The 27,328-nt window shown below is 36.5% G+C and overlaps 2 protein-coding genes across 4 annotated transcripts in view; one reads left to right on the top strand and one right to left on the bottom strand.

The window, feature by feature from the left end:
• The first annotated feature begins 3,517 nt into the window (after positions 1 to 3,517).
• Positions 3,518 to 7,056, top strand: LOC127643113 (homeobox protein orthopedia B). 2 transcript variants are annotated; one of them, XM_052125691.1, is made up of 3 exons: positions 3,518 to 3,662; positions 4,057 to 4,448; positions 5,827 to 7,056. In XM_052125691.1, exons 1-3 carry the CDS (start codon positions 3,626 to 3,628, stop codon positions 6,334 to 6,336), a joined length of 939 nt encoding a protein of 312 aa, XP_051981651.1. In that variant the 5' UTR covers positions 3,518 to 3,625; the 3' UTR covers positions 6,337 to 7,056. The 2 variants fall into 2 exon arrangements, with proteins under 2 accessions (XP_051981651.1, XP_051981650.1); XM_052125690.1 differs by having other exon boundaries at positions 3,553 to 3,701.
• An 8,207-nt stretch (positions 7,057 to 15,263) lies between these two features.
• LOC127643299 (ras-specific guanine nucleotide-releasing factor 2-like) overlaps positions 15,264 to 27,328 on the bottom strand; it is a 96,213-nt gene continuing 84,148 nt past the window's right edge. For both annotated transcript variants that reach the window (XM_052125978.1, XM_052125979.1), the window contains 9 exons: positions 24,298 to 24,410; positions 22,987 to 23,047; positions 20,473 to 20,576; positions 20,178 to 20,262; positions 19,180 to 19,377; positions 18,994 to 19,073; positions 18,780 to 18,897; positions 18,589 to 18,657; positions 15,264 to 17,319 (listed from right to left, as the gene is read on the bottom strand). In XM_052125978.1, the coding sequence (XP_051981938.1) occupies positions 17,227 to 17,319; positions 18,589 to 18,657; positions 18,780 to 18,897; positions 18,994 to 19,073; positions 19,180 to 19,377; positions 20,178 to 20,262; positions 20,473 to 20,576; positions 22,987 to 23,047; positions 24,298 to 24,410 (921 nt within the window). In that variant the 3' untranslated portion in view covers positions 15,264 to 17,226. The remainder of the gene's footprint in view (positions 17,320 to 18,588; positions 18,658 to 18,779; positions 18,898 to 18,993; positions 19,074 to 19,179; positions 19,378 to 20,177; positions 20,263 to 20,472; positions 20,577 to 22,986; positions 23,048 to 24,297; positions 24,411 to 27,328) is intronic.

Genomic DNA, 27,328 nt, shown 5'->3' with positions numbered 1-27,328 from the left:
AATGAATTTTTTGCTGCATTCCGACAAGTTAGCAAGCAAATCCGCAAAGAAACGGAATGGTATGTAACGGAATCATCAGTAATGATATCTTCAAACTCTATTCAACAAGGTGCCATTTATTCAATAGATGCGTCTTGTCTGTGCGTAATTGATAAATAATCAAAATGTATCAAAGTAACTTCCACACATTTCAGTTACAATCATATAAAAGCAGACCATTTACCACCTGACTTGGTCTGAATTAGAGCTAAATTGACGATCAATTAATCTTGGAGGCGCTGGTGTTGTATTTTGTGGACAAGCAGCAGAGAAGTGGCAAATAAATGGAGTGGAGACAGGAGATTAGTGGAATGAGCAGAAAGGAGCTGAACCGCCTCGGTCTGTAGATAATGGGCTTACAGCTGGGTTGCAAATTGGTGGGTTTGTATCATCAGTATGGGAGTCAAATAACATATGATGCCGAAAGAGAGCTGTATTTCTACTTTCGTGTGAAACAATAAGATACAGTTGAAATAGCATTGAATTCGCCACGAAAAGACACTATAAAGTAGCCCACTTGGGCTTTGTGTATTTATGTCTCTTTGATGACTCAATTTGATAAACAATTGATGAAAATGGGTCTATCAATCCCTTCTTCGCGAATACAAATTTGTAGCTGCAGTTTGTCTCTTTTTACGCCAGTGGAATATGGAAACTCTGGGGAACATGTAGGTCAACCCAGTCATGGAGGTAGAAGAATATCCAATTTCATGAATGTCATCATGCTACAAGAACACGACTGTTTGAGTGATTTGGTGATACTTTTTATTACTGTATGAAAAGGCTCATTTACATCGATTTTTGTATGGAAGGGGAGTGGTTTGATTCATTTAATCATTACTGTATCACTTCACAAGGTCAGTGAAACTAATTATTTTCAGTATTAATTTGCTGATGCATTAAATTGTATTAGTAGTGTGATTATGCTGGAATTTAATAATTACTAGCACATGTTACTAATTTGGACAAACTCGGAGTGACCACTGATCCAAGTCCTCCCTTCTCTCAAGCCACTGGAGCCCTTTCTTAAATGAATGATGTCAGGATATGTTGCCTATTTTAATGGCACGATGTCTTTAAACACCTTCATCCTTCCTATTGAAAAATTCACTCGATTATTTCCTCTAATCAGACACTCAAATATGCCAAATTCTGTATGTTGGATTAATTAATTTACTTTTCATTCTGAATAAATGTAATTCATTAATTGGGAACTTTTTAAACAATTCTATTACAATAGCAAAAGTTATCCCATAAATCGTACGGAAAGGACTTCAGCTTGAATGTTAACTTAGAAAATAACGTTTTCGTAGAAACGTGGGCATAAATGTAAACACATTTTCATGTCAAGATGTGTCTATGTGTCATGTTGTCGTGCTTACCCCCAAAAGTCTCATTATGAACCGTAATGGAGGCCAGCCACTCCGTGACACACCAAAGCTCCATTTCATTACGGTAATCGCCGTCCATTGCTGATTATTATATTTTGGGCCATAATTGTATTCTCCCCAGATAACTCACGTTGAAATCGGGTCCACATGGAGGGCACCAAGTCTAATCACAGTATGAGATGCATCGGAGGTCGCATCTGCTTGAATAGGAGAGGACACTATGAGCAGCCGTCGTGTTACTTGTCAATTCACTTATTTCACGGGAGGCTATATGGTGAGCCCTTTGGACCATTATCAAACCTATGTCAAACCACAATTTGAATCTACAGAAAAATAAATAAGAATTCCTCGTGGATGGAAACTGTTAGTATCAATTGTAGGTCATTTTACTGTATATATATATATATATATATATATATATATATATATATATATATATATATATATATATATATATATATATATATATATATTTGTTTAAAAAGTTCCCAATTAATGAATTACATTTATTCAGAATGAAAAGTAAATTAATTAATCCATATATATATATATATATATATATATATATATATATATATATATATATATATATATATATATATATATATATATGTCAAGATTGTAAGTTGTATTGTTGGCAAGATTATATTTTTTTATCAATAAAAAGATATTTTGCGAAAATTAAATTACCTACCAAATGAAATTAGATAAACGATGCTGTTATGATTTCTCTGAGATAGGCTATAGAGGACTTAAGGAGTGCAACTGTAATTGGAAACGTCCTTTTTTTTTGACGAAATAAAGGTATTTTTAATTCATTTATGTATGGCCGTGATTTAAAATGATTATCATGCGGCATATTTAAAAATTCATCGAAATATAGGCGATGTTGTTTTTAACTATCTACACATCCAGCCGTTATTATATTATTACATTATGTGTTGCCTAATATGAATTGATATGAATGGCATGAAAACGAATATTTAGATCACTCTCTCGCTTGGCTGTAATCTGCCACTCTATTTAAACTACAAAACATGATCCTATACACAGACTACTGTTTCCTTGCTTAAATCAATAACCAACATTTGACGGCATTAGCCTAAGTGGTTCTACCAAGTAAACTCCGAGATACTTACATCCTTTATGTTTCTTAATTAGTCTACTCTTAATAATCCAACGGATGGCAATGCAAATTCATGCCACAAAACGAAATGAACACTGTCTGAGTACACACAAATACTATGAAATCTTGACACCCTGCCGAATGGGCTTTCATTGAATGGATTAAATTAGGCAATGTATGTTAGCGAGTTTGAATTAAATAAATCAAATTACTTGCGTCAGCGCTGATGAAACATCGATACAACCGAGGCATCAGTACGCATCAGTAGCCTGTTTCACTCATCTTAGGCAAACATGATTTACACCACCTTCTTGCATTATATCTAAACACAGCTAAACTGCCACGCGTTATTCAGATTTCTGTACAGGTTTTGAAAATGACTAGTTGGAAATGTACCTTGGATGTTTTGTTAGCTGCCTCAAAGAATTCATCGCTTTGGATAGATGGATTCCACTCAAATAAGGCTGTAACTCAAGGCAAGCATATAACCAGTAACGACCGTGCGTTCATTTCCTTCGTACGAAACCAAGCAGATGCCAGTTCTATACCCAATGCGTAACGGGCTTCGAAAAGTTGAGTTGTAACCAAATAGTGACTCTAAGTGCCTCTTTTTTATTTAGCATCAAAATGCGTTTATGCTGTGTTAGACTTGGCATATTCACCTTTTGTGAAGTGTTCTTTTTCCTCAATGTAGGAACATTTATTATTCACTGGTTATTTGCCATGATTATGAAGTCATTTAAAATGTATGGGCTAATAAGGCGGTGATGCAATAAATCAGACTGGTGGGAAAAAACGAGAGCAACCGTAGAGGAAACAGGTTTGTGGATTTTAGTGGTTGGTTGTTTGACAGTCTCAGACCTCAATTCTGATTGGCTGCCATTTGTGGAAGCTCACGGGTACATCTAACTATTAAGCGCCTCCCAATCTTTGCAAAGAACAGTATAATACATGGAACCGCCTTTTTAAACGCACTGACGACTTTTCTTCATTTGGGCTCTATGTGCTTTTTAAACGGTTTAAAGTTGAAGAGTAGTTTGGGAAGCAGTTGTGACTCCAGTAGTGCGCAATGCTCTCTCATGCCGACCTCTTGGATACTCGCCTCGGTGAGTTATCGCCACCAAACTCCGGTCTTCAACTCCACTGTAAGCTAGAGGATTTTTCAGTCTTTACCGTGAACTAATGTGATAGACAGACAAAATAGTTGTCTCGTTATGTGCTTTACGAACTTGCGATATTATTTAATCACCAAATAATTAATGACACATTTAGCACCATCAAATTACTTAAACAATGATGGAATGAGATGTTTAACTTGTTTATTTATTTAATAATATATTATGTTATTTGACTTCGAGACAAGTTTAATCAAATGCAGCATGTCGACCTGTCCCTTGGTCTATTATTATTTGAAATAATTGAACCTGTCATTTAATGTTAATACTAGTATATTCCTGCCACTTGGAAAGAAAGCTAAATTGTTGACATGTGCTCCTACAGGGATGAAAGATGCTGCAGCCGAGCTTCTCGGACACAGAGACGCTTTTAAGTGCAGACTTGGAGGGGCTGACACTAGTCACCCCGGTGACCTAACTTCTGCTACAGAAACTATGGAGGGGACCACTCTGATCCCCGGGGAAGACATAAGTAATGGTGGATCCAATCCTAATGGAATGCAGCAGGTCAACGCCAAAGAGCAAGAAAAGCAGCAACAGCAAAACTCTAATCAGCCGGGCGGGCAAAACCAACAGAAACAGAAACGCCACAGGACCCGGTTTACTCCGGCGCAGTTGAACGAACTAGAAAGGAGCTTTGCTAAAACGCACTACCCTGATATCTTCATGAGAGAGGAACTTGCATTACGGATTGGTTTAACGGAGTCAAGAGTTCAGGTGAGGCAAAGAAACCCGTCTTTGACATCAGAGCTTTACAGCTAATGGCTGTAAAAAAAAAAAAAAAATGATATATATTTTTTTTATAAAAAAATAAAATGATATATAGCCTTAGGCCACAAACGGCGATTTCTAACTAGAACTGCGAATAAAATTATTAAGCAACAAGGAAATCACTATCCAATAATATAGGCTGTTATCTCATTACAATGTCAACCTTAAGGAAAAAACACGCCGCCGGCTGTTAGGTACAATCACATAGGCTATTAACGGGTGTGCAAAACTACAACGTGATTTATTATTATTATTATTTATAAAAACTTCTCACAATCAGTAAAACAAAACTAAGAATCATTGCATCAATGTCAGCAAAAGGTGGTCTATATTTCCGTTAAAAACAAGTCGGCTTCATAAAACGTGCTGTAGGCCTAATTGAATACGAATAGCCTCGGTAACAACAATGTGAGAAAGCAAATTATAAATTATAGCAAGGCATTCATTTGTCCGCGCATGACAATAATAATTCGTCGGAACAAGAACGCTTAAGTTATTGTGAGCTTATCCAACACAGGTTTCATGATGAATTATATGGAGGCCATCAAACTATTTGTCTCCTATAATGTGCCATCGACCATAACGACTTCATTGCCGACTGTCTGCAAAACATGGCTCTCTTTTTATATTCGAACAAGAAATATATGCTTTGATTATTTATTTTACCTTTGTTTGTTTTTTTCCCATTTTAAAATACCCTCCCGTATGGCTGTATATCCATGAAGATTGCAATGAATGTTCTGAATTGTAGGTTACATACACAAAAAATAAAAATTATGATTTTTAAGATTTACGAATTTGAATTTCATAGCAAAATTCCATTGAATTAAATTGAGTAAATTAATAAAATAAAATGATTAAAACATTTCATATATTAGGTTATTTGTATTTAATTTTGATAACAAATTACATAATTAAATTCTATGGATTCATAATTTTGTAATTAATTTAAAATGCGTAAATCTTAAAAAAAAAAAAAAAAAAAACGTTTTTTGAGAGTAGCGTAAACGAGAATATTAGTCAAAGGGTTCATCTTTTAAGCATCACAGCCATTTATGGAGAACCACGATATGAGCAAGCCAACTAAACCAAATGTTTACAGTGGCTCAGAAACAGCATAATAGCACCTCCTCTTTAAAATAAAAAGCCCTAACCTTTCAGCGAACAATGTCAAATAATTGCAAGAAAGTTTTTTTTTTTTATTATTATTATTATTATTATTATTATTATTTATTCTATTTTTTATATTTGTTTTGTTATGGTAACTGGCAACTGGTAAAAATTCGTGACTTTCTAAATGTTTGTTTTTTCTTTTCTATTTCAGGTGTGGTTTCAGAATCGACGTGCAAAATGGAAGAAGCGCAAGAAGACCACCAACGTTTTCCGGGCGCCGGGCACTTTACTGCCAACGCACGGTTTGCCTCAGTTTCCGTCTGCGGCTGCTATGAGTGATGGTCTCTGCTCTTTTCATGCCAACGACACTCGCTGGGCCGCGGCTGGGATGCATGGAGTCTCCCAGCTGCAAATACCGCCCTCACTGGGGCGACAGCAGGCGATGGCCCAGTCCCTGTCCCAGTGCAGTCTCGGAGCTGGTCCCCCTCCAAACTCCATGGGCCTTTCCAGCAGCTTGTCATCAAATGGTTCCGGTCTTCAATCGCATCTGTATCAACCCACATTTCCTGGGATGGTGCCCGCTTCCCTCTCGGGCCCAACGAATGTGACCGGCTCACCTCAGCTGTGTAGCTCCCCGGACAGTGACATGTGGAGAGGGACTAGTATTGCATCCCTACGCCGTAAAGCACTTGAGCACACCGTTTCAATGAGTTTCACCTAATTTGAGCACACGAGATATATCCTGAAGAACAGTCACGGAACCCTCAGGATATGAGGTTATAACTGTGAAATTACAATTGGCAGCCTTGCTGGATGATGGAACCTCGACATAATCCAGACATTGCTAATAAACAGCTGATGTAAACTATAGTGGTCGTTTTAATGCTTGAAATGTTTGTTATTTATTTATGTGTTGGATTTGGTCAAGTTACATTATTTATTTAGTTTTTATAGCAATTTATTTGATTAAAATTAGGAGTTGTATGATTATTTATTAATGAGTATTTATTTTAAATGATTATGCCTTTTCATTTATAAAGTGTATTTATTTCACTGATCAATGACATTATTTTGAGCATATTAAATGTTAAATGACATGGTTCTGAGGACCACATGTGCGCACGACAGACTGGTTTAAGGTATAGGCTACATGTTGAGTTCTCCAATTTTAAAGGCTACAGAAAATAACACCTTGGATTATGAACCAATTTCCAAATAATATGATTCAGCTGCATGTAATATTGGAACCAGGATCAACAAGAAGTTGTTTACATCAAAATGAACATGAGTGTTTGTGTAGATAAGAAAAAACTTGTTACCTGCTGGTCTGTTTGTGATATGTTTTAACTTACTGTCTGTACTTATTACTGAAACATGTTTTTCATAAATGTTTATCTTACCAAATTCAACAGAATTAGGAAGGTTTATATCAATGATTGTAAGTGGGTGAATAAAATCATTTAAACAATTTCAGAATGGTATGTGATCTCTGTAATATTAGTACCAAGGAATATTAGAATACATAAAGTACATGTGCACATTGTATTAGCATGGCAGAAGATACATTCAGGAAAATACTTTGCAATCTGAAATTTTCTTTAAGTTTGAAAGAATAATGAGTAAGATATTATCTCAAAATGACTATTGAAAGTTGTTTCTACCTGCAAATATCTAGACTGATCTGGCAGAATCTGCATTGTTGTTTGTATTAGGAGATCTTACATCTTTTCCAAACTGTGTTTCATCCAAAAGAGAGAGAGAGAGAGAGAGAGAGAGAGAGAGAGAGAAAGAAAGAACGAAAGAAAGAACAAATGTTTAGAAAAACACCTGACACAACATTCATCCTGCTTTATTCTTGCTTCAGTAATAAGTCTGATTACAGTCGAGGACTAACAACACAATCATGGCAATTTAGCACAACATAAATTCTAAAATGATGTCTCAAAAAACATACAAGACAAATGTGTGCACGCACATACATACTCATACAATGTGTCATGTTTTCACAATGCAAGGTTTTGAATTCAGACTGTTAATTTTCAGCCTGTGTGGCTTCCAGCCTGCCTGCTTCAGCTTTGTTGAGGAGGTTAGTTTTTTCCCCTGATGTAGACTCAGCTTGTTTTTACAAGCAAAACAAGATAAAAGTTAAAAGAAGAAGAATGCACAGAACACTGTAATTAAAATGTCCCTTATAACACCTTTTAAGACTTTCAAGAGACAGTATGATGCAAAAGATTCAGACTAGGATGAACATTTTACAGTCTTGGAGGAATTACTTAATACTATTGTTTAAATAAAAGTGGATATTTAACATGGACATTTAATTCCCAGTAAACCATTGCAACAGGGGGTTGTTGCACAGCTCTATATTGATGTAGGCTTTTCTGCTTATAGACTCAACAAAACGTCTTCATATTGGAGCAAGATTCGTTCCAATTAGTTGGCTGTGTTTTTCACTCTTCTCACATTTGATATAAAAAACACATAAAACACAAGTTTCAATTCCTCAAAGGCTTTTGCTAAATACAAAATTGCCACTCTCAGAGCAGTCTCCCTCCATCGATGTGAAACTAATTTTTCTGTAAATTTGCATATAAGATTTTGCAAACATTGGAAAATGTAGAGTCTACACAAGCCTCCCCTGATCATTTAACAGTCTCCATGTAGACATCCATCATCATCAGTTTTAGCATCTGTTCTGAGAGACCCTCTGCCTCTCTGGTCCCCCTGTGAATGCATGCTCGGTTCACTGGTGTATTTCAACACTTTAAGCAAAACGCAAAAGAGTCTCATGACTAAAACATAACATGATGATAATAAGGAGATTGTTTAAACTGAATAAGATTTTGTCAAAACTGTTATTTTATTGTAATAATCATTATTTATAGAAACTAATAGTTTCAGCCAATTGATATCCCATTTATTAAGCAAGTGTCACAGGAGATGTTCTCCTCATATTCCTGGAATTAGTGTGTATGACGATGGAATTAAAGGAAGGCTGTGTGTGTTAAAATAAACATTTCACATGCTAAACTTTGTTCATGTGATGCTAACATAAAAAAAAAAGAAAGAAACAAAAATGATGCCCCAACAATATCAGAAATAAGAGCACGAAGAGAGAACAAACAGTGCACTTCTACACAAGCCATTCCTTGCTTTTCTAAACTCTCTCTGTGCTCTTTATTCACCTAACATGTCCACACTTGCCCTTGAGTAACTCTGTCAGTGCATGGAAAACACCTCACAACCCTGACAAGAGCAGCACTAAATCAGAAATCAGTGCCTGGCAGAGGAGTAAGCCACCATGAAGGTCACAGACATCAGCAGGATGCCATCTTTATCCACACAGAGCACATAGCCATGAACAACAGGAGGATACTCCCTGTCTGGAATAGGCAATATGCCATACTCTCAACTCTCTAGCAGTTTTAAAACAGAATTAACCAAAAGAATGGAATGCAGTTAGGCCGCAAAAGGACATTAAATGCATAACATGTTTACAGTGTGTATTGTCCACAAGTCGTTCCTTGCACTGTCTGTAATGTACACTACAGACACAGGGAAATGTTATTTATTTCCATTGTATGCCTGTTTATGGCTGGAATTAAAAAAGAAAAATTATAATAATAAAAATAAAAATAAAAATCTTGAAACTTGAGATTGAGTTATTGTTATAATTATTTGTTTAGAGAGTATATACAGTGTGTGACTTTAATTTGGCACTATCGCCATAATTATTACCTATAAACATAATTAGCGAAACTGGGTTATAATTTCCCCAATAATTCGGCGATTTTTATTATGGACTTGAAAAACACGTTTATAACACGTCAACATATTGCCATCTGCTGGTGGTTTAGAGAACTTACGTGTGCACTGTGCAGCTTCAACAGCAATCTTGATCCTCCTTGAGCTTGTTTGAGACAAGATCCGGTGTACATTAACACATTTTATTTTTAAGTTTATTAAGAAATACAAATACTCATTTAAATTTCATGTTAACAATCAAAATGTAATCATATTTAAATTAATGTGTGAGCGGTCACAGGGCACGCTCTCTTATTCACTTTTAATTTCAGGTGGCATCCCATGAACCAGAGATATAAATAGCCTCCACATCGGAATAAGCTTTACCGTGAAAAATCACTCTAATCACTCATAATGTTCCCTTTCAGTTTGATGATAGTCCAGTTTGGCTGCTTCTCTAATAACAGTTCAGGTTTGGAGTCATACTAAGCATATGTCTCTCAAAGCTATTGCACTCTTATGGTATTATAGCTATTCACCATTAATCCTCTTTCAGTTAAAGGAGTTATCCCTGGGACAATGTCTTTACTGATGAAGCCAGACAGACCAGGCCATGCCATGATGGTTTAACCATGGAACTACCATCATTATTTGAAATCTGCATGCCACTTCTGGTCACAAAACATGTGTCCTATTTATATTTCTCTTACTCTATGTTTTGCATGGTAAATTGTTTTCTTTTGCATCTGTTGTTGATCACAGTCTTGATGAAGGGATGACCAGGGTTGTCTACTCCAGTCTGAATGCATTGATCAAGGCTCCAGTTATTGGGGGGTTAGCTTGTCCCTCAGATGGCCATACATGGCAGGGGTCAAAGCCGAAGCCATTCAAGTTGTTGTGTTTGCGCAGATCTGAGAAATCAGCACTGTGGCAGATAATAACCAAATTTGTAACTTAGGTAAATTATACAATTTCTCAATTGTTTCCAAGTCATCAATGAAATATATCTGCCAAATGAATAAATGTAAACCGTTATTTTATTTTGTTCTAACCCGTTACCCTTTGGAAATGAGGCTGCGGAACTTCTGAACAGGAACGAAAAAATGAAGTTTTTGTTCAGAACGAACCATTTCAGTTTTAGTCCCTGATTGTGGCATTGGAGGGTAAACTCCCCAAATTAAAGTGCAAATGTAGCTAGTCAATAAGCATGACTTAGATTCTAATACTGATTTTAAGTATAAATAACATGTTATATGTGTATAAATCAAGTGCATGAAAACTGTTCCATACTTACATCTGGTCATCTATAGGTTGCCTTGGCTCCTCCCAAGGTTTTTTCCTCACCTATTTAAACATCTTTAGGAGTTTTTCCATGCCACTGTTAACTTCAGCTCCCTCACTGGGGGGTTTGTAAGGCACTTTTCTTAAGCTGCTTTGGAACAGTATGCATTGTGAAAAGTGCTATTTAAATTAATTGAATTTAATTGAATTTATACCTGGTTCTACATCTTAATAAAGTTGGTTTGACATGGTGAGCATGTGTATTCTTTGACTTACATGTTGGCCTTTTCCACTGGGTAGCATCCATGTACACACACTTAATACCAGAGTAATATCTGCCATATTAAATTTCACATGGCCCTGCACCACGTAATGTAGCTTATATGTCACATAACTTACAGTTATCAGGTTTCATAAAATATTACACACAATAACTTTGAAAGAAAAAAAAATCTAATAATCTATTAGAAATTAAGATATTCCAAAATATTTTGAAAATATTATAAAATTTAAACTATTCACAATATTATGGGAATATATTATATTTTATCTAATACAATGTTATTACGCTAAACACAGAAGTGCAACCATAGTACTGTAACTGTTTCTAGTATATTATAATGTTTCACATTGTTGCAGAACTGTCTGACTGTTACATCTGGCAGTGGACCAGAAACAGAAGGTTTAAAGTAATGGTGTCAAGACAGTGTGAATATATGTTACTAAAGGCACATTAACTGATGTGTGTCAGGGGAGCTTACAGTGGGATGTTGTGAGAATAACTGGATCAATGCCTGATAAAGTATCTATCTTTGTAGAGCATTACAATACTTTTTAGGCAATTGCAGAATAGTCCCATTAGTCACGCACTTCAGAAAATTGAGTACACAACTATTTCTGGGCTTAAAAGATACAAAAACCAAATCAATGCAGAACATTGTATCTCAAAAGGAATACAATGTGGCCCTCTATGCACTACTTAAAGCCTGATGTTGCCCCTTCACCAAATTGGGTTTGTGGCCCCTTCGGCATATCGCAGCACTGGTTTGAGGCCCTCTTCAGCCAGTTGAAGCCCGTTCGGCATAACTCAACGGCCCGTTTCAGCATATCGCCGCCTGTTTGGCCCCGTTTCGTGGCCAGCCCATGGGGAAAAGTTCCGGTTCTCCTAATGGCCAGTCCGCCCCTGTCAAGTTGTATGATATATTGATCAATGTTATTGTTGCTTTGGATGTGAGTGATTTCAGATTCAAACTTTGAATTTTTAAATTAAAATTTAGCGAAGCATAAGAACTTGAAATATTTTCAAAAAGTACAATTGCTAAATAGGGATGTAGTGTGTCAAATGGATCAAACAAAAACCACAACAGAATACAATAAATGGGATGGATTGACAAATGACTTTTTGGAATCGAAGGTGCCAGAACGCCGTTCCAGACCGATTTAACCCCAGGCTGTGGGTGACAAACAAATAAATCTAAAGTTATATTTTTTCTATCAAACTATCAAATAGCCCTCCTATGCACTTTCAGGAGAGTTCATATTCTTCTTTTGTTTTGCCGATTTACATTCTTAGTGCATATCGCAACCTACTGGGGAGGGAGGAAAAAGAACAAAATGGAGGTATAAAGCAAAGGAAAAGAAGGTGGTGATATCTTATCACTTGTGAAGATATGAATTTAATCACTGGAGTCATATGGATTACTTTTATGCTTCATTAAATGCTTTTTAGAGCTTCAAAGTTCTGGTCACCATTCACTTGCATTGTAAGGACCAACAGAGCAGAAATATTCATCTAAAAATATTTTTTTTGTGTTCAGCAGGAGAAAGAAAGTCAGTCACATCTGGGATGGCATGAGGGTGAGTCCATGATGAGAGAATTTTAATTTTAGGGTTTCCTTTTCATTTGAACTATTCTTTTGAAACATGAGTTGGAGACTGTTATGTGATCAAGCAAGCAAGACTATTTACAGTATAACAGTTTACCACAGAGTTTACCTCTCCCACACCCCAACTCCATCTTTCTACAATTTATTTAGTACATCAGTGGACATTGAGAATTTAAGTTCAGGCTGTCAACGTCATTTCCTTCTGACTGAACAAGCCGCTTTATCTTTATCCCGATAACTGTTCTTCCCACTCTCTTTGATCAGATGAGTTGGTTAACTCGTGAAACATTGTATCTTTCAGAGTACAAAACTTTATGAATGTGCAATTAAAGTTCCTGTAACGAAAGCAAGATGAAGATTAGATCACTAGATGGCGGTGTCCTAAAACATTAACGGAGTGTCTAGTTAGACAGCGCAAATACTCCATCTGTGCTGCGTTCACAAGTTCTATCTTTTGCCAGAGTCACGCTGAAACTGTCCTCCGTTTATTTTGGGCCTGTCAATATGTCCTACAGTTTTGGGAATTTTCATTGCTAATAATGTCTTGCAAGATATCTCGATACATTTAAAAAGTCATTTGCGGCCACTTTGAATAAGACTCCTCTGAAAATTATGCTTGCTTCGTTATAAATATATTTGATCTTCTAGGGAAATTCTATATCCATAAGTGCAAATGCACTAATAACAAACCAGCAATCCATTTCTTTTTGAAAGAAATTAAAATGTACCATCCAGAAATAAGAAAGCAATCAGTACTATTGCAATTTGCAATGTCTTTCATGTTTGTTCTTTAATTGATGTATAAAGGGTTAATTTCGTGCCCTCTTGTTTTTCTTCTTTGTCTCTTTTCTTTTTTGTCTCCGTTACCTTTGTAGGCCTATGTTTTTCTTAGCTTCTTGTGGTGTCCTTTGGTTTCTTTAGTCTGTACATCCTTGAATTCAATAATAATCATAATGGTTGGACCTGTGCAGTATGTTTAACTGGGGCAACCTTAACCCTTGATAACATGGAGCATGTTGAAGGTGGATGTCCATTTGTGGAATTATTTAGTCGTTTTTGCACCTGAGAAAACAATGTTTTTGGATATTGATGCAACCACAGAATCCGGTAAAGGTTAGTTGTAATTTCAGAGGCTTATGTATAAATATCATGTTTAATTTTATTAGTATGAATTGTTAGAAAGGATTAATCAAGCTTTACAAAAGCGAAAATGGTAACAAAAAACACATAGGCTATAACTGTGTGCTAAACAGTTTCAGGTAGCTACAAGTATTATGCTGTTAAATCTCAATATAACTTTTCTAAACTGCTTTGACCTAACTTAACTTCCATCATACTTTAGAGTGGTGTGGGGCTGGGGTTTATGAAGTACAATCTGCAGTCACGTCTCAATCGAGTTGCATTGTGGGATATGGAGCTGCCTGAAGCGTACATCAGTGTAGACTCGCTCCCTCTGTCAAATTCGAGACGTTGAGGGTCTGTCAACAGAAACTTCCCTCACTCACTTAACGAAGTTGAACAGACTTAAAAAATGGCGGTGGGGATTTCCCTGAGGGGAAAGGCTTAGGGGATGTTTAACTTTAAATTGGCAGAGGATATTCATAGCAACTCCGCCCACCACTGGCCAGACGAAACTCAAGACAGCCATGACAGTAATAATTGGGGTCACTGCTGATCAAATGAAGGCGGGCATATTTGAAATTTTCACAATGGGGCAGAGACATTAAACTGGTGAACTGGTTATACATTTAGTGGATTAAGAGATTGGATAACTGACTATTTGCACTCCAATAGTTTGAATGAAACACAGGATTTTACAACAAATTGCACATTCATGTTCAGCTGTAGTGGCTGGGTGTAAGTGACAGTATGTGTATGTGTTGTCACGCTGGAGATCCGGGTTCGAATCTCACCCCTTGACTTACTTTCTCCCATGTCTCTATTCTTAATATTTCCTACAATACTACCTATAGTAATAAAAGAGATTCCTCACAGTGAAGTATGGGGACTTGAGAGAAGGATTTGATCAAGATAAAATTAACCATGATGACTTACTGTAGTAATATTGAAGTAACCATGTGCTTTGGTGGGAACCAAATAGTTTCCATCTGATGTACTAATCATGGTGTTACTACAGTAACATGTTGTTAATAGTACATTAATAGTAACCATGTTTAATTTTGTGGTTACTATGATTTCACTAGAAAGATATCATGTTGATACTATAGTTAGTGTAGTAAAGCGATGGTACATTTTTGTAAGGTATGGTTAGAGTAGGGTGGCTGTGGGACTCAACACAATAAAAGTGCTGCAGTGATGCCCCTATACTGTATGTTAGTGTTTAAACAGGGGTGGAAGAGTATCGGCAATTATTTGCACTTGCAGGTGTGTAAACAACGGCCTCTGTCAAACATTAAACATACCACAAGTAATGGTGTCATGTGGATGTGGGTGAAATATCACAGGGGTGGTTTTTATACCTTTAGTTTAGTTTAGTTTATATCTTGTGTTGGGGCCTTTTATTTACTTTTGAAGGCACAATCCTCTGGGAATGAAAACATACAGTACTTTTTCCCCCCTAACTGTGCATCAGTGGGATATATTTGAAGTGATTTGGGATGTTTGGACCTATGATTTAGGAGGGATTATCTATTAAAATATAAAAACAGAAATTAACTGTTCCCACTTTGGCACTTCAGTGAATAGAGAATCTAGAATTCAGTGTAAATGCCATTATTTGTTTGTTTTGTTTATTTTAAATGAAAGCATAGAATTGAAGTACTGAAGCTGTACCTTCTCCAAGAGAATCAGTAAGCAAAAATAAAGAGGAAGAGGTCAAATATTATCATACAGAAATGTACAAAACGCAGATTTTACAGAAGGAATCCAACCTGGACATGCAGAAACATGCAACATACCAAAGCAATAATCCGGTGTGCACATCACACTAAAACAATACAAAAAAAAAAAAAAGACAGGATTTTAAATGAATCAGTTATGCTACATTTTTCTAAACATATATTGTGAAATGTAACAAATATATTACGAGTACTTGCAGAAATGAAAATCTTACATGGTGACAGGAAAAAAGAAATTACATTGTATCATAAACCCGTAGACACACTATATACAAAAAGGGTCAAATAAATATGATAGGAAATAAATACTACTGATTCACACTTGTCTAAAATTACAACGCTACATTGATGAGAGTATAACTCACACCAATCAAACCTGCTCACTTTTGGCATCACATTCACACCTATGCTTTCGTGCACCTCACACTCGCACATAAAGAATAAAAAACTGTTCCACTCCGAGGAAAGGATACATCAGACTAAAACGACATTGTCTTCATACAGCACAGTGGTAGATATATATTTATGGCCAATTTGACAGTTCTCTGCCAGTCTATGCATATGAAATCTCAAGCTCGTATGAACAAACTATTTAGATAAGGAATTGCAGTCAGATTAAAAGTTTAATATATGTATCTATCTATTTTGCTTGAGGTTTCTAGAGATTTCAAAGAGGCTACACAGCAGCTGAGTAATACATGACCACACAACATGTCTTGCAATGCATTTCCCAACATGCGATCACTGTATGTTTCATGCAAATACTGGAAAGCCCCTCTTTTTTGCTTAGCTGAGCAGTGGGGTAATTACATTTAGAAAGCAGAAAAACTTATTGTATTGATTATTGTAAAACTCAAGAGTCAGAACTGGGTTCCAGTTATTTGGTTAAAAATCATTCAACAATAAGGAGCATTTCCTCCAATAGGGAACAGTAAAGCCTTAAATAAAAAAAAAAAGACCAGGAAAAGATCGTAAATGCATATTGTGCATCTAAAATAAGAATTCATTTTAGAATTACATTGATTTAGAAAAGAAAATGCTAATTTATACTTCAACCTGTTGTTTGAATATCTCCTTTCCATCATCACTCTGCTACAGGGGCAAATCATATTTTAATAATATAACTTTCAAGCATTGCTGAGACATTAGATTTTAGTTACTAATGTGTTAGTGAATGTGAAAAGGCACATTGAAAAAAATATTTGTATCTATCACACATTTTCTATAAAGCTCACATAGCTTTGGGGGCAATATGAAAAATAAATAGCATCTACAACTGAATTGTATTTAAGAAAGCTTCTGTACATTCCCATTACTTAGAAGACCAATATATATATGTATTACAGTTGTCATGTGATATTTTGGTTCAGTGCTGCCAGCTGTTGTCAGGTGGGATAGCACATGGAGTGTAAAGTTGAGGCAAAGCACACAGTTAACCCAAAGTCTAGCTCATGCACACAGTCACTACCATTACCAATGAGAGGATGTGCAAAGGACCACAGGCTTGAGGTCCACAATACATTACACACTAAGACCTGGCATATAGTTCTACATCATGCTACATCTTTTACATTTTCACCTTTTTACTTGTCCACTATCTTCATAATAAAGACTGAAGACATTCATCTACTAGACCCTGAAACTCTCAGGATGCCTGACCTCTGACAGTGGCCTATTGTTATCCAGTGGCCAGTGACCTTCTCCTCCAAACCCAGACCCTTTCAAACTCTTTCTCGCTACTGCATCTTTCTGAAACACTAGGCATGCCTCATGCCTTCATTACATCCCAAGAGTAGAAAGCACATCTAGATGGAAGCTGCCAGGAACCGAGGTTGTAGTTCATGCAGGAAGTCTGGGCTCAATCTTGAGAGATAAGTCATACAGTGTGTCTTCATCCATAATCAAGGTCTTATCCAGAAGGTACTGTGTGACCTAGACACGAAGAGATGAAAAAGGAACCATTAAAACGTTAGTTCACCCAAAAATAAAACTTCTGTTATAATTTACTTATCCTCAAACCTGTATGACTTTTTTTTTTCTTTTGAGGAACACAAAAGGAGATGTGAGGAACAATGTTAGGGACTTCCAGCCTCAGTCCCCATTCACTATCATTTGTACTGAAAAAAGATGCAATGAAAGTGAATGGTGACTGAGGCTAACGTTCTCTCTAGCATCTCCATTCGTGTTCCATTGAATACGAAAAAACTTAATGGTTAGAAACACACAAACATCATTAGACCAATTAACATTAGACCAATAAATAAATGCAAATATAAATGCAATCAAATGTTTAAAAATCTATATGTGTGTAGATGTATAAATTCACATGACCGTTGACTAAATAAAACACCTATAAAGCAGATGTGTATGTAATGTATATATACAGTGGTGTCCAAGAGTAAACATGCATGATTTGAACAAGCACTGATCCCACAAAATAAAAGTGGGAAGTGTTTTGTTCCAAACAATGTGCATATCATTGAAAGTATAAATGTATTTGTGACAGGGTGGAGGGCGGGGCCAGGTGGTGATTTTACACACCCGGCCCCTTATCAGGCTAATCAAGCCTCAGAGAGGTATAAAGGCCGACTGCGGATGGTGGTGCAACAGAGAGAGAACGTTTACGGGCATGTCCGTCATATATGTGTGTGTTTGTGTCTTTTGGTTTATTTCTCCATTAAACTATTATTTATATTGTCAAGCTGGTTCTCGCCTCCTCCTTTCCAATAACCCATTTACACCATAACCGCCTTTTCAGCACCAGTGTAAAGCATTAGGGGAAAGGAGGAGGCGAGAACCGGCTTAACAATATAAATAATAGTTTAAAGAAGAAATAAACCAAAAGACACAAACACAAACATATATGACGGACAGCTGACTGTAAATGTTCTCTCTCTGTCGCACCACCTCTGTCCGCAGTCGGCCTTTATACCTCTCGGAGGCTTGATTAGCCTCATAAGGGGCCGGGTGTGTAAAATCACCCGGCCCCGCCGGCCTGCCCTCCGCCCTTTCACAGTATTTTATGATATCGTTTGACATAGTCAAAATGTATCATCAGAACAGACAACACAGTGTCTGCATGATGCCCCTGCTGCCTGACATCAATCAATTTTGATATGCTAAAGTTGGTAATATTCTGAAGGAACAAAGAAGGATGGAGGGCCTGGATGGCTTGTTCTCAAAATGAAATATCTGCCTAACCTTTGGTTGGTGCTCAATTCTGTAGGGAGTTTGCTGGAACTGTCGAATCTCTCGAATGATATGAGATATCTGTGGATAGAAAGTTAACAACAGTTGGCATGATTTAGAAATCTCGATACATTATCTCAAAGGTACTCAATCTACATTAAGATTTCATTTAAAATGGTCCACGATATGATATTTTTTCTTACCATTCTCATCTTTGAGAAGTTAACCAGACCTTCCTCTGTGAAATTGGGGGTTCCCTCTTCGATAAATGCTAGGTCCGTCAAGTACATACCAAGATATGGAACACAGGGTGGATTACAGCTGCAGAAAAAAGAGAAATTGTGTCAAATATAAGTCATGAAATTTAAAACAATGCAGAAAATGATTAATAGTGTAGACATTTCAAAATTGGCTCACTTTTTTAGAGTTTCCCTTAGGTTTTTAAACCTTCCCTCAGAAGACACTGTCTTTTGGAGTTTGTCCATTAGTGCTTTAGTCTGTTTGGAGAAGCACAACAGTGGTGAACAATACATGACTTATCACACTAACACAACCTACAGCACGAAATCTTACAGTGCAATATATTCATACCAAGTATCTCACCTGTTTGCACACTTTAGCCCATGTCTTCTTAAGCCTGTAGATGGCGCTCCGGTTCAGGGCGGATGTGATTTCTAAAACGCCATTATAATTGTTGAGACAACGGCAAATGTCAGCCACTGCTATCCATTTTTCAATGGAGCTGGCTCTTGAGCCTACATCTGTGTGGCTCATGATCTGAGAGGCCACTAGATTACTCATCTATACAGAGAAAAAGAAAAACATTATCTATTATCATTATCTTACCTAGCATATTATCTTTTTGGGGGGTTTCAACATCAAGATTTTAGGGTAAAATATAGGTGTAAGAGAAACAGATAAATGTGATTTTAAGGTGCTGTTACTAGTCAATATTTCTTTAAGTTTATGACATATTTTGTTTTGTCAAGTCGAATTGCACTGTAATTAAATGCACATAAATAGACCTGCAGTGTGATAAATACATTTTTTAATACATACAATTATTTCAGGTCTAACAAGTAATGCATTGTCATAAAAATGGCAAATTTAAAAACTAAAATAATAACATTTTAATATATACAAATAATATAAGATATTATTTTAATTGTAAAAGAATTAGAATAATGGTATTTATTTATATATGATGTACGGTGAGCCAGTTATTATCACAAATAAATCCGACAGGGTGACTTGTATCAGGTCTTGTATAATCCTGGAGTTTATTTAGCAATAATGACTGACTGACATTATGCTGCTTATTACATGACTACTTACCAAATATGTAAATGAATGGACATTATATATTGATTTGAGATTAAATTATTTTGTTATTCTAGAAGAAAGAGTGCTACCATAGACATGAATCTAGCACAGTGTAGGAGACAGTTTAGCAGTCATTATACATCAATATTTGACTATGGAATGCTGCAATTGACCAATCAGAATCAAGCATTCCATGTAATAACCTTCTATGAACTCTATATACAGTAATAATGAGAAAAATGTAAAGCGATAGTACAGACATTTCTAAAGGTGCTCACATCATTGAAGTGCTGACTTGTCTTCATGATGTATGGAGTTCTCTCTGTCTTATCTGTCTTCATCCATCCTTGGCCCAGGAACTCTCTATAGCAAGAACACAGACAGTGTATTCTGAGAGATCTGACTCTGTAGGAACTTCTTATCTGAACACAAGCTTTTCTTTTAGGAAGAGGAACATTTGAAGTCCAAAATCAAAATGTTTCTGTAAAGCTGACACAGAGACTTGTTCAATTTCCTGGTGGTTCAGAGTATTGTGGTGTTCATCTCTTTTTGCAGTGTTGATGCTCTACTTACTCATATGGGATACTCCTGAAGACGATGTGATCAAGAAGAGTGATTTGCTCAGCTAGCTCCATCGCTGACAGAGATTCAAAACACTCAGTCTTTGGGCATTCAGCCTGGGGGAGACGAACACAAACAGTTATTTACTGTGTCAAAATGGTTGTGGAAATGTACAATAACTGTTTCTGGTATTATAAATGTTGCATTTCTACAAAGAGTTTTACAAAAGAAAAGAAAGTCTTCCTATTTGATGAGTTATATGTGCTATGTTGAGAAAAGATTATATTGTAATATGTGATGTTAAATTGCATCAAAAAGTTTCAGTGGCAAAGTGCTAAATATAATGCTGGTACGAAAGTAATAAATTACACTTGTACCATTGATGTATATGAAATTATGAAAATCTGTAATTAAACGATGAGTGACTGTTGATTATGTTTGTTGTGGCACAGTAACTTTTCAATTAACACAGTAGGTAGGGATTTCTGAAGCCAGAAATGTGTGTGTGTGTGTGCCAGGCAACATAAATCACTAATCACACACGCACATTCACACACACGCAGGCAAGCGCACAACTGCCCAGCCCAGATAATACATGCAGTGTTTGAAAATAGTGAGCCCAGTATGCTACAAGCAGCAGCATATTGCATTATGCACCAGAGTGTGTGTGATGTGTGTGTATGTGTGTTTGTGTACACATTTATGGAGTTGTGTTTGGTCTACATGTCAAGGTTCTTTATTTACATTTGAATTAACTGATTTCACTCAGACAAACTCATGTCCTCTTGCATATTCATGAAAAGGAATATAAGCAGCAGATCAAGTGTAGCTGACTGGATAATCTGCATACAGTATAGAGACCTCTAACAATATCAATAAACATTGCCCACTCTATGCACACTCATGAAATACCAGCTATTTTACCTATACCACCAACGATGTGCTTTTCCATCAAGAGACCCTTGAAAACAGTGCTTCTAAACTAAAACTCACTTAGTCACTTAGAGGGCTTTGAAATGTGGCAGCATAATCTTTTTCATGAATACATCAGAGAAGTAAATGTGTCTTTTAGAATGTCTTTGTGCACGCTGATTTTAGTGTGTAGTCTGTTTGCATGTGGCGGACTGCAAAGAGGCGATCCGTCTCACTGTTTGAAGTTGTAATTAGAGTCCTGCTGCTCACTGAGATTTGCTATTTGAACATGTAATTCTGTCCCCAAGCCTGATGCTGCCTCATGAGGCATGCAAAAATCTGCTTTCCTTCTGAGTTTGAAACCTTGGGTGGCTGCTCGACACTGATGTAAAACAGAAATCTGACTTTATGTAATAAGACATCAATGGACATGTAAGGGAGCTAAGGGTGGGTGGTGTGAACAAAATCTTATATAGTGGTATGAGTAATCTGATATCAAGCTAATGGTATATCACCTTATACTGAAGTTATTTTTGATGGATATAACGAAAAATGGTTTACATTTTAATAACCATGTGAGTCTTGCCTCTTTTTGGATAATACAGTCAATTAAATACTTTGAATACACTTGATTATTTTCCCTTTTTTTATGTGGAACTTGATGGATAAGACTAGCATCAATGCAACAATAGTGTAGTGGTGGTGGCATAGTGGGCTAAAGCACATAACCGGTAATCAGAAGGTTGCTGGTTCAAACCCCACAGCCACCACTATTGTGTCCTTGAGAAAGGCACTTAACTCCAGGTTGCTCCGGGGGGATTGTCCCTGTAATAAGTGCACTGCAAGTCACTTTGGATAAAAGCGTCTGCCAAATACATAAATGTAAATGTATAAATGTAAATGAAATAACTTCACATTATGTAACACTTGAGTTAAATTTTTTTTAAAAAGACTTCAAAAAAGTCTGTTTAATATTTTAAAACATTTCCATCTCTCAATTCTGTTTGGATGGGCTTTATCTGAAGCTGTTATAAAGCACTGCAGAATCCTTCCACTTTTCCAGCTTCTTGGTTCCAGATATACATTTCCCATTCATTTAAGCCATGAACCAAATCAATCAGCTCCGAGGTATATCTCAATATTAGAAAATTATATTTGAAGCAAATCTGCTTCAAATTAAAAAACCTAATACATATATATATATATAAACATTGTGATTTGAATAACAAAAGAAAAAATTAAACTATTGATTTAAAGTTGTTGATTATCAGTATAACATTGATATATTTAAAGTATATTGCAGTATTATATATATAATATTGCAAATATTTGTTCATTATATACAAATATGTAAGAGGTGATCATCTGTGTTCTGCAACTGCTATCGGCTCCTTGAATAATGTGTAACGTGTGTGGAAGGGCAGCCGATGGATTTTCTGTTCCCCCTAGGGTAAAGATGGTGCCCCCTAGGGAGTTGGTGCCCTACACAGACTAATATGCGTATAGGGAGTGGCAGCCCTGTAAATACCTTATTCTATTTTTAACAAAATTGCGCTCGGCAAGCCATTTCAAGGGTTCTTCAAACAGATACAAGAAGTTTTTATTTATTCTCACCATTTGAAGGATATCTTCAATTTTCAGTTGCGCATCTTCCAGGTCATCTTGAGAAAGGGCACTGAGGAAAAAAGAAAACATCCTCAGCTTCCATTTTCCCTTGCAAAAAAAAAAGACCAATCATGTGGCAGCAGTGCAATACATAAAATCATGCAGATATGGGTGTGGAGCTTCAGTTATTGTTCATATCATCCATCAGAATGGGGAAAAAAATGTGATCTCAATGATTTCGACAATGGCATGATTATTGGTACTAGACGGCTGCTTTGAGTATTTCTGTAACTGCTGATCTCCTGGGATTTACACCCACAACAGTCTCTAGAGTTTACTCAGAATGGTGCCAAAACAAAAAACATCCAGTGAGTGGCAGTTCTTTGGGTGATAATGGCTCGTTGATGAGAGAGGTCAGAGGAGAACGGCCAGACTGGTCAAAGCTGACAGGAAGGTGACAGTAAATAACCACACGTTACAACAGTTCTATGCAGAAAAGTATTTCAGAACTCACAACATATCGAACATTGAGGCGGATGGGCTACAGCAGCAGAAGACCCCTCCGGGTACCACTACTGTCTGCTAATAACAGGAAACAGTTATTAGCAGTGGACACTGGCTCACCAAAACTGGACAGTAGATGATTGGAAAAACATCACCTGGTCTGACAAATCTGGATTTCTGCTAATGGTACACAAATTGTAGGCCCACTGTAGCCTCAGTTTTCTGTTCTTGGCTGACAGAAGTGAAATCCAACATGGTCTTCTGCTGTTGTAGCCGATTCGCCCCAATGTTCAACATGTTGTGCTTTCTGAGATGTTATTCTGCTCACTACAATTGTATAGAGTGGTTATCTGAGTTACCGTAGCCTTTCTGACAGCTAGAACCAGTCTGCCCATTCTCCGTTGACCTCTCTCATCAACTATGCGTTTCCTTTCTCAGAACTGCTGCTCACTGGAAGTTTTTTGTTTTTGGAACCACTCAGAGTAAACTCTAGAGAGTTTTATGTGTGAAAATATCAGGAGATCAGCAGTTACAGAAATACTCTTTAGACTCATGCCTGAGTCTAAATAAATTTTACCCAATCGGGTGGTTGATGTGAACATTAACTGAAGTTCCTGACCCGTATCTGCTTGATTGTATGCACTGCTGACTACATAATTGGCTGATTAGATAATTGCATGAATAAGTAGGTGTACTGGTATACCTAATAAAGTGGTCAGTGTACATTCAAAGCATTTAGCAGATAGTTCTATCCAGAATGACTTTCAGAGAGGGCTTTAGTTTTCATATGTGAGAGATTGTGCTTGTGGAACCTGCCTTAGTATGTTTGCAGTGGCTTTTCTCTCCTGGGGAAGAAGGTCGGGGTCTCTCAACACCTCCTCCAGCAGGCAGATCACTCCCATCTTCAGCTCCCCATTCATTTCAAAGTCCTAAAACACCACATACACACACCCAATATCACACAACATGTAAGACCCATGCAAAATTAAACAACCCAGCTGGAAAATCCAGTTTAATTCAGTATCTGTGTTTTGCTATCCAGCTCTAATTTTTATGTGGTGAATGTGTTGATACTCGTTTATGTTTGATTGTGTAGTATGCAACTGGCAACTTTCACACATTCAATTCCTAATGGAAAAATAAAGTTCTTGTATTGAAACATGGCCGCTGATTTCTATCTGTCTAAACTAATCATTAGCTGGTCTATTTTGGTCATTAGCTGGTTAGCAAAGTTGTAAAAAACACATCTTAAGCTGGAATAACCAGCAAGTAGCTGGTTTGTTGCTGGTAAAACATGGTCTACAAGCTTGTATTTCCATTTAATGACCAGCTTGGACTAACTAATGATCATCTTAGAAAAAAGCTACCATGTTCCAAAAACACAGCTACCAGTTTAAGTTGGATTCTCCAGCAGGGAAACAGGGATGACTCCACTAATTAGCTACCAGATGAAAGTAAACTCACTCCTCTGACAGATCAAGGTCTTTGATTCCTTAAATAAAGCCTACAATTAATGTGCATTTGTCTATGGCAAATTGAGTATGTATCCTGATATGTAAAAATATTGGTGTTTTAGACTGCACACTCTCCATTACAGCTCATCAGATACTCTACTTCCTTAGTTCTACAGTCTCCCAGTGCACCAATCAAGAGTTAACCCAGCCTTTCTTCTCTCTCTCGCTTCTCTCTCTCTCTCTCTCTCTCTCTCTGCCAGCAAGCACTGCAGGTGGGTGGCTAATCTCTAGTGTCATAGTTACAGCATTGTTCAGATCTGGCTTTTTAAAACCCCACGTCTATTAAACATTCTATGTTCTTCGTCGTGCGTTTCCAGTCACCTCAGGTTGAACATTGAAATAATTTAGGCTGTCGGGACCAAAGTGTTCAACTAATTTGATTAATCCTTTTTCATACCTTCTGTGTTTAGTGTGCTTTCATCTGCCACTGTTTTGAGCTTGTTTATATAGCCTCATTACTGTGGTACTTTACATCCATGAACAATTTAACGCTTCCATTGCTAAGGAAGAATTGTCCAAAAAAGCATAATTGGCATGATTTAAAGTAACCAAATAATAAATACATAATATTCTGGGTAACCTTTCAAATGAAAATAGATAAACCACTAGGGTTTTTGTGGTCTGTTGTTCTCATGAGTACTCTGGTTCAATACGCTAACTAAAGTAAGACTACTAATTCCCACATAATTGGCATCTCATCTACCAGGTATACAGAAACTTTCAAATTATGACAAAGATAAAGAATAGCATCAACAAGCTATTTCTGATTACCTTATAACACATTCTGAGAGGTTCAACCAGCTGGTAGAGTTGGTAGACCATCTAGGAGCAGTAACAAACCAGCAACCAATGATTTGGGATTTTTCAAAGAGATTTAGCAGTCTGAGCCAAACACTCTTGCTAGAGATCCCACAATGATTTATACTAAATCATACTGGCCTCTGGTACCATTTTACTGTGCACATACCTGTAGCTGTATGTAATAGTTTTATCTTCATTTTATCTCTTCACTACCAAAAAAAGTTAAACTATCATGGAATTTCCATTTAACACCATCACTGTGCAAGTGTACTACCACAGTACTTTTTGTAAAGGGGTTTCTTGCCATTTTTAGTAATTTCTAGTAATAATAAAAAAAGCATTGACAATACAGATATTAGAGCATATAAGGGTAACAGGGGCAGTTTGTCACACTTTACTCCAGTTAATATTTCCCTTGGTAGGTTTTCTTTTGAAAGTCAATTTCTGCATAGCCACATACCTTGAAGACTTGGCTACAAAAAAAATCAGTTGAAAATATTCACCTTTATTGACCAGGAAAAATAATCAGTTTATTGAACACATGGGGCATGTTGTTACACTATGTGGGGTAAGTTGTCATAATGGAACCTGGCATTAAACCAGTAGTGTAGGTTACATGTAAACATTAAACAGCCTATTATTACAAAATTTCAAAAGTAAAATAATAATGAGGCACTAAACCATTAACAAAACAAAATTGTAAACAGCAAAGTACAAAAATATCAAAACAATAATTTGACCAAGAAATATTGTAAAATATAAACTGTATATATATATATATATATATATATATATATATATATATGAGCATTTAAAACTCATGCATAACTAACGTGACACCCCAACCTGACTTCCATAAAAAAAAAAATACCTTTGTGCCAAGAACATATTTAAACCTTTTTTTAAAAATCTGCCTTCATAATAATAGTTGACCCAACAGTGCCCCGCCCACTTATTCAGCATCTGGATTCCGGAAGTATTTTTCTCATTCTTTTTTCCCCATAGTCTTTTCATAATATCCTCCATAAAAGGGTTCTATGCCCTGAACCAAACCAACCAGCTTTGAGTTAAATCACAATATCACATACTTTTTTTTGAGGCAAAAAGTATTTTAAAAGTTGGACAAAAAGACAAAGACACACTACAAAGAAGTGTAGTTACTGTCTTTCACAAGGGTGCAAACTACAATCACATGACGCACTGCAAATTATATAATTGAATATAAAACTATGAGAATATATCAAACTATTGATTCTAGGTTGTTGTTTATATTTTACATTTATTGCAAAATATTCTGATCTGTACCATTAGATCAGTAGTTTAAGGGTAAATGGAAACCAACTCTATTACGTCACTCACAGTGCATCATGGGAGTGGGCTGTTGCTCCATGGCAAATTTTGCAGGCTTTGTTGGCCGCTGTTCTCTGATTGGTTCTCTGCGGTGTCATGGGTAATGGAGTTGTTTACCAGGAACTCCGCTATCAAACATGCTATTTAAACAATGAAGTTGAAATAATGCAGACGGATGGCTT

Source organism: Xyrauchen texanus, chromosome 4 (genome assembly GCF_025860055.1).
Source record: "Xyrauchen texanus isolate HMW12.3.18 chromosome 4, RBS_HiC_50CHRs, whole genome shotgun sequence".
NCBI classification, from domain to species: Eukaryota; Metazoa; Chordata; class Actinopteri; order Cypriniformes; family Catostomidae; genus Xyrauchen; species Xyrauchen texanus.
Note: the sequence above shows the minus strand (reverse complement) of the source record. Positions and strands in the feature narration are given on the sequence as shown.